Consider the following 13,288-nt stretch of genomic DNA (forward strand, 5'->3'; position numbering starts at 1 on the left):
ATCGCCGTCTATGTAGATGACATAGTGGTGAAAATAGCTCAAGCTGGAGACCTGATCGCAAACTTGGCCGCCACATTCGCAAACCTCCGAAGGTTCAGGGTCAAATTGAATCCCAAAAATGTGTTTTTGGGGTTCCAAAGGGGAAGCTGCTCGGATACATCATGTCCGAGCATGGCATCGTAGCCAAACCTGAAAAAATCACATCTGTCTCCAACATGGGCCTATACACAACATCAAGGGCGCGTAGAGGCTCACCGACTGCTTGACCGCCTTGAGCCAGTTCATCTCCTGACTAGGTGAATGAGGGATGCATTTCTACAAACTTCTCAAGAAGATGGACGCATTCGTCTAGACAAAGGAGGTACAATAGGCTTTGGAAAGCCTCAAAGCATCGCTGATGTTGGCCCCAATCCTCGTCGCTCCCGAACGGGGAGAACCTCTCCTCCTCTACATCACGACAAGCAACCACGTGGTAAGCGCCGCCCTTGTTGTCAAGAGGGAGGAGCCCGAATACCCCCTAAAGGTCCAATGACCAGTGTACTTCATCGGTGTGGTACTTGCTGATGCCAAGGTTCACTACCCCTAGGTCCAGAAGCTTCTATAGGCTGTGTTGATGGTGACCTGAAAGCTTCTACACTACTTCACCGATCAAGTGGTCATCATCGTCACACTCGTACCCGCTGGGAGACACCGTCCACAACCGCGACGCCATGTGACAAATCTCCAAATGGGCACTCGAGCTCATGGGCCATGACATCAGGTATGTCCCCTACACTGCTATTGAGTCTTAGGCTCTTGCCGACTTCATCGCTGAATGGACAGAAGTCTAGCTCCCAACCCGGACATCACCCACGAGTATTGGACAATGTACTTCGACGGGCCAGTCATGGCGCCCGACTCAGGGGCTAGAGTGGTTCTGATCTCCGTGGATGGGAGCAGGCTCTGCTATGCAATCCTTCTTCATTTTTTAGCCTCGAACAATGTCATAGAGTATGAGGCCCTCATCAATGGGCTGCGCATCGCCATCGAGCTCGGCGCAACGTGGCTATATGTCCGCGACGACTCGGAGCTGGTCGTCGACCAAGTCATGAAGGAATCCTCCTACAAGAGCCCTCTCATGGTGGTGTACTGCCAAGAGGTGCATAAGCTTGAGGGCAAGTTTCAAGGGATCGAGCTGCATTATGTCCCCCAAAAGGACAGTGATGCCACTAACTTCCTCGTGAAATTGGTTGCCAGACAGGATCCATCTCTAGATGGGGTCTTCATCAATGACCTCCACGAGCCATCTGCCCACGTTCTAGAGGATCCGACTTCATTGCGACTCAACCTCGACCAAGTGCTCGGGGACTCCAGTGCTCTGACACGATTCAACCCCGACCAAGTGCTCGAGGGCTCAGCCCTAACATTCCTATCGCAACATCGACAGACGACACTGCCGTGATGACGCTCGACCCGATTGACTAGAGAGCGCCACTGCTCGCCTACATCCTCAAAGAAGTCCTCCCACCAGAAAAGACTGAAGTACGACAAGTCACTCGATGCGCCAAGACATTCGTCGCCATCGGTGATGAACTTTACAAACGAAGTCCGTCGGGAGTACTCATGAAGTGCATCCCGGCCGAACAGGAGAAACAACTCCTCCTCAAAGTCTACGTTGGAATCTGCGGACATCATGCGGCCCCGAGGTCATTGGTCAGGAAAGCCTTCTACCAAGGTTTCTACTGGCCTGCTGCACACCGAGATGCAGAGGAGGTTGTTCGTAGGTGTGAAGGATGTCAGTTCTATGCTCGACAAGCTCACTTGCCAGCGCAGGAGCTACAAACCATCCCCACCACCTGGATTGGTTGATCGATATGCGCTCATGTATTTGCGCGCAATTCTGGATTGGTTTTTCCAAGTGCGGATAGATTGAGAGTTTTTGGAGAGTAGTTTTCTCAATCTTGCCTAAAATCAGGATTTGGAAGTAGGTTTTAAAAACTATTGGAGTTGCTCTATAAACGTGGTCTACGACCTAAAAACCTTCTTTTTGTAAAAAATAGAAAAGAGGGTTAATAAATTGTACAATAAACACAAGAGTTTCAACTTAACTCTAGAATAATAAAAATTTTATAGTAGATAATAAGATTAAAATTTGAAAATCAAACTTTTGATTCATGATGTCATAATACATGGGTACACAAGATCCACTATATTTTAAGTTGAGGTTCAACTAAATGCTTATTTAAGATACACGGAAGCGCCATGCAAAGGGAAAAACTATGGATGTGGATGAAAAAACATATAGATCAATAATTGGTAACTTTATCTTAATTAGATGAAGACTACATTATATACTATGCATATTGTGTTAGAAAATAAACAAGGAGAAAAATGTGTAATTTCATATAAGTATTTTTATTAGTTAGAGATATTAAACAATAACTAATGCTTATATCTTCTAATATTCTGGCATGTGCGATATGATCGCACAGGTTGATAGACTATTGAAGATAAACGGCGAACATGACTTAGCAATTCTAAACTCACTTAGTTCAAAAATCAAAGTTATACTTTCTACGTAAGTACCAAATGCAGCTAATGTTCATCTTGAAAAAAAAAACCTACATGATAGAAGTAGCAATTGCAGTTGGCAACTGAAGTTACGAAAGTACACAACATACTAAATTCCCCGCTTGACACATTCCAATCTCTTAGGCAATCTTTTAAACTAATTTTAATACAGTCATGACAGGGATATAAAAGGCACTCAAATAAACATATGAAACCAAATATAATGTAAATTAATAATTAATCATGTGTTTTTGAGCAGATAATAAATTAATCATGTGGCGACACTTCACCACCTCCCTCACTACATGGGCCATTACTTGACGCCCAGGAGACTTCAGTGTAGGCCTGCTAATTCTATATCCGACCCCACACGTCAGTCTCCTCCACTGCTCCCAATCAAATTCCCCCAAGCTGCGGCCACCCGCCGGGACCAGCCTCGCCGCCGCGCGCCAAATCCCTAACCCCTCCCCGCCTCCGCCTCCGCGCCGGCCGCGCGACCGTCCCCAGAGATGGGGCGAGACAAGAGCCGGCGTCTCTCCGGCAGCGGCTGGTGCTGGCGATGCTCACCTCCACCGTCGTCACCATCGTGGACATCCGCTCCGGGGACACGGCCCCGGGGCTCCGCCCTCACGAGGTGTCCCTCCTCCGCCTCCTCGACAAGATCTCCGACCACCACACCATCGAGCTCAACGATACAGGCATGGACTTGCCCCCGTGAGCTTGATTGTATTGTGCGTCCTGCCTTTGTGTTTGGTTCTGGGGGTGCTGGTGCTTATGGGGGGTGTTGCTTGTATGTGCTTGCAGGAACGAAGCTGAAGTACCGGCCGGGGGTGATTATAGGGGGAAAGTGCCTTGAGCACGACTGCGGGGTGCGCCGGGGCATTGGCTACTTCCTTGAGCCGCTCATACTGCTTGGTCTATTTGCGAGGGCTCCTATATCGATTCGGCTCAAAGGTAAGGTCCTCATCTGTTTATGTTGTGCTTTAAGTGTCAGGCCAAATGGATTGCTCCAAAGAATTTGGTGTGTGGAAATTTTCTTCCTGGATGAATTTCTTTGCGGCTGTACCTGATTTCAATAGAAATTGTTTGGTTTGAATTTCGTTAAAGTAGTTGAATTGTGCTAGTGCTTTAAGTGTCAGGTTGCTGGTTGATACCCTCACGATAATTCTTTTGGCACCACCTTTATTCATTAAAAGCAAGTCAGAGAAATGAGGTGGAAATCACCCTAGTGTACATTTTGCAACACCTGTTGTTAGGACAATGCATAGAGTGGCCTACATGGTTACATGAAAGCAAAGTTGAATGAGAAGTGTGCCTCCAATGCCTCCTTGGCTACGTTGTGAGCTACTTTGATTGTTTCTTGGCCTATTTTCTTGCACACAAAGGGTCTAGGTTGTCAGCTACTTTGTTTCTTGGTCAGCCTAATTTCCATTATACAAAGGGTCTTTCTTTGTTGTTGCTGGAGAACCCGCTAATAGAGGTCGACCTCTCCAGACAGCTAGCTGCTCAATAATGTTATCTTCTCGTGAAGTTGGATGTCTGTAATATGATTCACCTGGCCGAAGTTGAGTGCATTCACCACTATGGATGCGAGTGTACACCCTGTGATTCTGCATGAAGAGGTCCCTGTACTTCTTGCTTTTGGGCCTGGATGAAGATGCCTCCTGGGATTGAGATCCCATTATCATGGATGAAGAGTCCTAGACTCCGTAGTCCTGCCCTCGTCTGCTGAGTAGTGCCACAATTTGTGCTTGTATTACCTGTCCTCCATTGGGTTCATCGGCTAGGATCGGTGGTGTAGCTGAAAACCAAACGACCCTAGAAAAAGAACAAGTGAAAAATAGATTATCTTCATTTTCTACTATGCCACACCTGGTACAATGCTTGTCTATGTGTTTGGAGTAGTTGCCTACTTGTTCCCCTGCTGCTAAGGCTTATTTGTAGCTTCCGTGCAAATGTTTTGAAACGTGGCTGAAGAAAAGGTCCATTCACATTTTAACAGTTTTAGGATGGGCTGTTGTAAGCTTGGCAGCCTTGGCAGCCTTGTGTTGTCGCTGGGTATTGAGTTTCTCTTGCGTCTTGCCAACTGCGTATATGCTTCTTTGGAGGTGCACATCCCTGATGTTGATGGCTGCCAGCATAAGATACAAATGGGTACCTGCTCAATTCAGTTAGCATTCCAGATTTTTGTGTTTGTAATCCATAACTCTGAGACTTTTAGGCAAGGTCGTATGTCCTGCATTTTCCCGAAGAAGGTCGTGGAGCTGTTGGCACTTTTAGGTGACCTGCTTAATGTAGTCAATAACTAAAAAAAACCCTCACAAGTCACATCTCTAATTATCTTCTTCTCAAGGATGGCTGTGTCATGTATTGTTTCAAAGTCTGAAACTGGTGTCCTGCTTTTAGGAATCACTAATGATACAAAGGACCCTTCTGTGGATACTTTCAAGACAACAACCTTGCATATGCTCAAGCACTTTGGTGTTCCTCTGGAGGGTTTCGCTCTAAATATTGATAGCCGTGGATCTCCTCCTCTTGGTGGTGGTGAGGTGTTTCTCCGGGTTTGCAATATAAATAGCACATTGACGGTGCGTTTCATTTTGATTTCCTGTTGATTATATGTCAACTCTGCTGGCATTGACATCTGATGCTAAGTACTTTCACAGGCACCAAACTGGGTAGATGAAGGTATGGTGAAGAGGATAAGCGGTGTTTCGTTCTCCACTAGAGTATCACCAGAGTTACAAAGCCGCATTATATATGCTGCACGTGGAATCTTCAATCGCTTCATTCCTGATGTTCATATAGACACGGATCATAGATCTGGTTCTGCTGGTGGGAGGTAGTTTTCCTTTTCCAATCCTATTGAATTTTGATAACTGCATTCTTTCCTGTTGTCTCTTGTGAGTTGTCACTCAGAAATTTGTCAGATCTTTTCAACTTTTCTTTGATATGTCGCAGGTCACCAGGCTATGGTGTATCATTAGTTGCTGAGACCACTACGGGATGCCTGCTCTCTGTAGATGTCACTGTGAGTTATCCTAGTGTTGATGAAATACATGAAGAATCTGAGAAGCCTGAGCTGACTTCTCCGGAGGATCTTGGTGTTCAAGCTGCATCAATGCTACTAGAAGAGGTGGCTCAAGGAGGTGTTGTTGACTCTACACATCAGGTCTGTCTTTCTGAGTTGTGTCTGATGTTATGCTTGATGATGGCCCTATATCTTGTTATGGGCTCAGCGAAGCTTAGACAGGGCAGTGAAGCATTTTGTTTTTTGGGCCAGTTTGTGTCTAGCTGCAAGTTTTACATGGCCTGTGGATTAATAGATATGAAAATGTTTTTTCAACAATATACTTCTCTTACAAATTGATGTCCTCTCTTGGACTGACAGTGCTGTACATTTATGTTTGCCCATCTTAAATTAATTGTTGTCTATCCTGGTAATATTCCATGCATAAGTTACAAACGTTTTTGTTTATTGAGTTTCTCTTAAATGCTTGCAGAGCCTCCTATTTATCCTGTGTGCTTTATGCCCACCTGATGTATCAAAGGTTCGTGTGGGACAGTTGACTCCATATGGTATAGACACACTTCAAAACATCAGAGATTTTCTTGACGTCAAGTTCATCATCAAGCCTGATCCCAATTCGAACACCGTTACATTAAAATGTGTTGGTGCGGGAGTGAAGAATCTTGCTCGGAAGGTTTCATAAGCAACAGGACCATTAATCTGATCAAGGATTCATGATACATCAAGAGACTACTATGAGACCCTGTTTGTAACTGCAAACAGCAGTGGAGTTCCCCTTAGCTGCTCCTGATGAAATTCTGTTAGAGGTCGCGCATATTATAGACCGAAAACCTAAATTTGAAGGCATCTATGCCGGCTTCACTATTTTAAATTACTCTGTCAACAGTCTCTGAATATGTACACTCCTTTTGAAACAAAAAGTATTGATTCCCAGTCTGACATTCTATGCAGATACGTTCGAAAGAAAACAAACTGTTCATATATTGGCCATGTATATACGTTGCATGTATGACATATGCTCGTACGATTTTCAAATGGATCTGTTACCATTAGTCCTACATCTAGCCAAGGTTATATTGCGACAAGGGTTACACAGCATATGCAAATTGCCATCGGTTACCTCCCAAATCATCGTTCCTAACGGCCTCGCTTGATCTTATTAATCGACCCACATGCCCGCTCTCAGCAGCCGGCAACAACCGATCAAAAGGGGGGGCAAAAAAGTAGCCGGCAACATGTCCTTTCTCATGGGAACCATTGCCATCTCCGCAAAAGAAACCATGGCGGATCGGAGATATGCCTGAGGAAACAATGATCATAGAACGGCAGAATGTACAAGGCGTACAGCTAGCTGCACGAAGCGTTTCGGTGTTCGTTTGCACTCGAGAAATAGCCATTGAAGAATCCAAAACTGCTCTTTCAAAAAACACTTCTCAGTCCTACTTCTGGGGCTTATATAAACCAATAGGCCATAGCAAGCGAATTGTAAATCTCGCACAGACATACATTTCACCACCGTGAAGATGAGGAGCAACAATGCTTCTTCTCTCTTTTACGCTTTGCTCATCATCTGCGCTGCTGCATTGCACGCAGATGCGTCCCAAGAGGATCAACTGCGAAAATTCATCAGGTCTAGGAGGGACAGTCGTAGCGACAAGGGCACGTTTAAGGTGAGTAACATAGGCCACAGGGTCAGCACAAGGTTCTCCGACAGCGAACAGAGCGCCCTGAAGGCAGCTGACAAGATCACTGCGCTGCCGGGGCAACCAGACGACGTCGACTTCGACCAGTACAGCGGGTATGTGACCGTCGACAAGGAGAAGGGCCGGGCACTCTTCTACTACTTCGTGGAGGCGCCGCAGGATGCCTCGACAAAGCCGCTCCTCCTGTGGCTTAACGGAGGTACATATATCTTATCTGAATTGTGGTAGAGCAGTTGCACGCAATGAGTTTGAACCTAACAATATACTAGTTCTGGAGTTCATTAATGTCAGTATGCGTGTGTTTCTGCATGTTAATGCATCAGTATGCATGGGTAATTAACCTGGTAATAACCGTCCACTGCAGGGCCAGGATGCTCGTCTCTTGGCAACGGAGCAATGCAAGAACTCGGCCCGTTCCGTGTAAATAGCGACAACAAAACGCTGAGTAGAAACAAGAAAGCTTGGAACAATGGTAACTTGTAACTGCCTTTCTTTAGCTTAAGCTGGAAACTCATCGACAATATGTATATTTTTTGATGGGAAAACTCGATCTAACGGGATTAATAATTAAAAAAACGGTGTATATGTAGTGGCTAATGTGATCTTCTTGGAATCGCCGGCGGGTGTCGGATACTCTTACTCCAACACATCCTCGGACTACGACCGCAGTGGAGACCAAAGGACAGCTAATGACGCGTATTTGTTTTTGGTTAATTGGCTGGAACGCTTCCCCGAATACAAAAGCCGTCCATTCTACATCTCCGGGGAGAGCTACGCCGGACATTACGTGCCTGAACTTGCTGCCACAATCCTAATCCAGAATTCCTACAACAGCAAGACGGCAATAAACCTACGGGGCATCTTGGTACCAAATCGATTTTTTTTTCTTTGCAGCAGGTTATATATCTAGCTTTGCAAAATAACAAAATTGTCCATAATGGTTATATATATCCTTTTCCTTCAAGGTTGGAAATCCACTTCTGGATCAGAATATGAACTTCAAGGGTGCAGTTGACTACTACTGGAGCCATGGGTTGATGTCAGACGAGGTATTTGACAACATAACCAGGCACTGCAATTTTGACAATTCAGATGGTGTGCTATGCAATGGCGCTGTGGATGCGGTCGATCCTGGACAAATTGATCCTTACAACATCTATGCTCCAATCTGTGTTGACGCGGCCAACGGAGCATACTACCCCAGTGGCTACGTAAGGCAACGATTCACAATGTTTCACTTCATATATTTGGTTCTATATATAACATTTTCCACATATCGCAGTTACCTGGATATGATCCATGCAGCGATTATTACACCTATTCCTACCTCAATGACCCAGCAGTGCAGAAGGCCTTCCACGCTAGAATGACAAATTGGTCCGCATGCACGTAAGATCTTTTAATTGGGCCCATCACCACCGTTATAATATTAGTGAGCTAGGAGTAATTACAAAGTATTCACCTCCAACTTCGTGTGGTTTTTGCAGAAACTTGAACTGGACAGATGCACCGATTTCCATGGTGCCAACAATCTCATGGCTAGTTGAGAAGAAGTTACCTGTCTGGATTTTTAGGTAATTTAGTGGCGATTTTTTAGTGTTGACAAATTAAACTATCCAAAGCACATATAGTAGTAATATGTATTGTACAAATGAAAATAATGCCATTATGAAAAAATTTCAGTGGCGATTTTGATTCCGTATGCCCACTTCCCGCAACGAGGTATTCTATCCATGATCTTAACCTTCGCATCACAACTCCATGGCGTCCGTGGACAGTAAACAAGGAGGTAAGTTCTATGCATGCCAAAGTAATATTTATACCATCCTCTATTGCTGCAAATAGTTTGTATTTCTTATGTTCCAAATAATTATAATTTAGTTTAACTTAATTTTACTAAGCTTTTAGAAAAAAAAATGTTACTCACTTTATTTTTTCCAAATTGTAAGTCATTTTGCCTTTTATTTTTCTATGCACCTGTATGTAGAAAGGACAAATGATTTATAATTTGAAATGGAGAGAGTACCATTTATAAGTTCAAACAACTATCAAGGCATATTTCATAGAAAATTTAATGAAACTAATTTGACGTTGTAGATTTTTTTTCTATAAAAACTTGGTTAAAATTAGAGGAGATTGACTTATAATAACGTGAAAGTAAACTGCAACTTAGAACAGAGTGTGTTACTATTTGAAGCTCAAAAAGGTCTCCATGTTAAGTTTTCCGAGGTGTGCTAGGAAAAATAATAAATACTAAAAATTATTAAATAAAAAAACATGGCTTTTAATTTGGTAGGTTCTAATTATCACCACCACTAAGACATTGGATGTATTATGTTTTCTAAAAAATTACCCACTTATACCATTATGATAAATTCATAAAGTAACGACTTTATATCTAAATTACCCACATCTATCATATAACCCCCGGAATTTGCATCAAAATGGCCCACTTCTGATAATTTAAAATAAATCCTTAATTTTGTATCTAAATTATCTACATCTATCATTAACAAAGAAAATTCAAAGTAACCCCTAAATTTACATCTAAATCACCCACATCTTCCATAACAAAAATAATATAAAGTAACACCTTTAGTTTGTATCTAAATTACGCATTTCTATCATTTGAAAAAAAACCAAAATATACCTCAAACCGATCTTGAGCACTTCATGCAGGTTTAAATGGGCATACCACCGTAGTACTTCATAGTGCAATCTACAATCTAATTTTTTATTTTTAATAAAATACAAAACGAGAGTTGATAAAAGATACAGTAAACATAAAGTTTCAACTTAAATTGAGGATAAAATATTATAGCAACTAATAAATTCAAAATTTTCAAATCAAAATCTAGATTAATGGTGGTGCCATGAGACATGGGCTGCAACAGGATCCACCATAACTTAAGCTAGGGTTTTAAATAAATGCATATTAAAGGTACATGAAGCTGCCATGCAGAGGGGGAAGGTATGTATATATGGATGAAAAGCCATATATATAATAAGTTAAACAAATGAATAGAAATCACTGAGTTTCTATATATGTATTGCATCCAAAAATGACGAAAGAAAAAACATTAATATAAGTAAATTTTATTAGTTGTAGGTATTAAACATAAACATCTAATAAATATGTCTTCTATGGTTCTAGCCCATGCGGGAGCTTGGGTTGATGGGCTAGTAAGATATAGATTTATTTCCTATGGAAATCTCATCTTTAGAATAAAGCCTTACATATATATATATACAAGTTTATAATAAGCTTGGCTCGTGAATTTTGATGATTATGCTTGCAGGTTGGAGGATATGTTCAACAATACAAGGGAGGATTCATATTTGCCTCTGTCAGAGGAGCTGGTCATATGGTTCCGTCCTCTCAACCCGAGAGAGCATTAGTATTATTGGACTCCTTTTTAAAAGGGGTGCTCCCACCGTACGTAATGGAGCAGTAATTCCTTCAAGGGTTATATGCTCAATGGCAAACTCAATAAACAGGAGCAAAACTTTTCTATGAGACAATGTTGGTACTTTTCATTTAGTATAACTTTGATTGATGTTGGTTTTATATTATATGGTATGTGGTTGTTATAATTAAAGCTTCATGTTTTCCCTTAGTGGACATGGATTTTCGGTCTGTGTGAAGTGACAAGAGTACTATGCACAAAGATTGTTTCCTATGCATGTGAGACAGTGCACTCCGTTATCCTATTTTTCTTTAAAGCTGGGCAACCTTCTGTTTTCCAATGTAATGACCATGAGTATGGTTGCATTCTTTAGGTTTCAACACTATATTTCGTTGGGTTATTGGTGACGTCTTTCTAGAGTTGTTTCTGGAGTGTTTGGTTGTGTGAATCAATCCATTCTAGATGAAATAATGCATCATGAGTCTATCTCTTAAATTTAATGAAATGACTTTATTTCCCGTACTAGTACTAATTATTATCTTTATTAGGAACGAGGTTATATAAATCAACTTATTCCTCAAAACAAACAAAAAAAAGAGTGAAATGATAATGGACTACCTCATTTCACACATCAAACACCCCCCTAGCCACCCGATGTGACCGTACCCAAGACTTGTGGAAATGGACTACTTTAAGAGACAAAACAATCCACTTATAGAAATTGATTTTCATTCATAGTTCACTTTCAAACTAAAACAAACTAGAATTTTAAAACCAAAATTCTGACTCTTTTACCCCTCTTTGATAGTCCTAGGATATTACGGGCATCTATTTTCAACTGATTACATTACCATACAACATCAAACTACATAAATAAGATTATTACAATGGTTTGGATACAAGCCCTTGGCGCTAAAATCAAACAAAAACATCGATGTTCTATTCGTAGCAACAAAGCTTGGCGAATCTCTAATCCATAGGCATCCTTGAGTGTAGACGTGAACCCACTACTAATTCCAACATCACTGCAAGTCCGAAAATCTACACACCACGTAATAGATATGTGTAGGCCATGGTCATCACCAATGAGATATAGGGGAAATAGAAAATTAACTAGAAGCATGTATGGTCTATGTCAAAGGTGTGACAGACGATTCATCTGCCACACCTTAGAAAGTTGGTGGAAACAAAAATGAACTAGCGAATGGTAGGTTGTGTCGCGATGCGCTAAACGAAATGCATGACGAAAGGTGTGGTGCGGGAGGTATGCCGTGGCATGGTGACCTTTGATAGCAAACCAAACAAACCCTAGATCTTTAGCATCTTGATGTAGATCGGGTAAATCTAGATCCAATCTAACATAAAATAACTCCCTACAACTAAGATTTGATTGATACAGACATGAAAAATGCATTTCGAACCCCAAATAGGAGCATCACATTTTAGTCATTAGTGATAGGCTATAACTTATAAGCCTCACCATGCCATAGGTAAAGCTGCATAGTGACAGGAGATAGTTGATGCCCATCACCACTGCACTAACAAGTGATTGACAATTAACTCATCACTTTTGAGTCTGTTGCCTTTGTAGGATCGAGATGGCGACTAAAGGGAGCTACATAGTGATAGGAGTTAGTTGATACCCATCACTACTTGCCTTTACCACAAGTCTAGGTGCAGACATGGGATAGAGCTAAACCAATTGGCTTGGTTAGAAAGATTGGCCAGACCGTGGGGTACAGCCGAACCAACGTTCCCTAGCGGAGTCATCCAAAAGTGTGTTGACTCGAATTAGGTCACCACACTAGTAAGGAGCTAGATCGCTTGGTATAGGCAGGCCAAAGATTAGACAAGCCAACCCTCAAGTTGGTTGACGCCTATAGTGTGCTCACAGATGAATACTTTATCTGGTGCCTCCAACAATGAGCGTGATACACAAGACAAGTCACCAGAGGAACCTCGTCAGGAGCATGATACACAAGACACGCCAATGAAGTCTCTTGAAACCCAAAACCCCACTTGCCCAGGGGGACCCTATTGGGGTGTGTGTGTGGTGGCTATGGGGTGCCCTAGCTGGCTTGATCGCTCTAGAGCTTCATCATTGTTGATCCACCGACCATGTAGCAGAGATGAAGAATGAGGAGAGGTAATAGATGGGAAAAGGGTAAAAGAGAGGTAGTAGATTAATTTTGTCGATTGTGTAGTTAGATTACCTCAATCGTCAATAATATTCTAATATATAGAGGGGTGGTTTTATCCTAGTAGGACACCTTTCTCAAACGAAACCTACAAGTTTCCCATGATATTGGGCTAGTTTAGATCAAGTAAAACTCAATCTAGACTCAAAAAACTAGCCAGGTGTAAGGTCCTAAATGGCTAGAGGGGGTGAAAAGTCTATAAAAAATCAACAAAATCACTAGATAGAATTCATTAGTACAACAAATGGCAAAATGCAATTTTGCTCTAGCGCTACTTTGTGTTGCAAGCCACCTATCCAAACAATTCTAGTTGATTATAATCTCTAGGCACACAAAGACTAAGTCACTAATTCTACGACCAGGATCCAATAGATTTCCATGTAACTGACTTAATAGTCA

The 13,288-nt window shown here is 42.1% G+C and overlaps 2 protein-coding genes across 2 annotated transcripts; both read left to right on the top strand.

Annotated features, from left to right (window-relative positions):
- Positions 1 to 2,891: 2,891 nt before the first annotated feature.
- On the top strand, positions 2,892 to 6,517 carry LOC136542066 (probable RNA 3'-terminal phosphate cyclase-like protein). The gene is given in 7 exon segments (XM_066534340.1): positions 2,892 to 3,084; positions 3,087 to 3,248; positions 3,355 to 3,504; positions 4,957 to 5,138; positions 5,217 to 5,392; positions 5,512 to 5,722; positions 6,054 to 6,517. Coding segments are annotated over 7 exon segments (1,116 nt in total). The 5' UTR covers positions 2,892 to 3,059; the 3' UTR covers positions 6,264 to 6,517.
- Positions 6,518 to 7,104: 587 nt separating this feature from the next.
- On the top strand, positions 7,105 to 10,901 carry LOC136542062 (serine carboxypeptidase 1-like). The gene is made up of 8 exons (XM_066534337.1): positions 7,105 to 7,483; positions 7,649 to 7,756; positions 7,875 to 8,149; positions 8,250 to 8,495; positions 8,567 to 8,673; positions 8,772 to 8,858; positions 8,968 to 9,073; positions 10,584 to 10,901. The coding sequence occupies exons 1-8, from the start codon at positions 7,105 to 7,107 to the stop codon at positions 10,737 to 10,739; spliced, it is 1,464 nt and encodes a 487-aa protein (XP_066390434.1). The 3' UTR covers positions 10,740 to 10,901.
- Positions 10,902 to 13,288: the final 2,387 nt, after the last annotated feature.

The sequence above is a fragment of the Miscanthus floridulus genome, chromosome 3 (assembly GCF_019320115.1).
Source record: "Miscanthus floridulus cultivar M001 chromosome 3, ASM1932011v1, whole genome shotgun sequence".
Classification (NCBI taxonomy): domain Eukaryota; kingdom Viridiplantae; phylum Streptophyta; class Magnoliopsida; order Poales; family Poaceae; genus Miscanthus; species Miscanthus floridulus.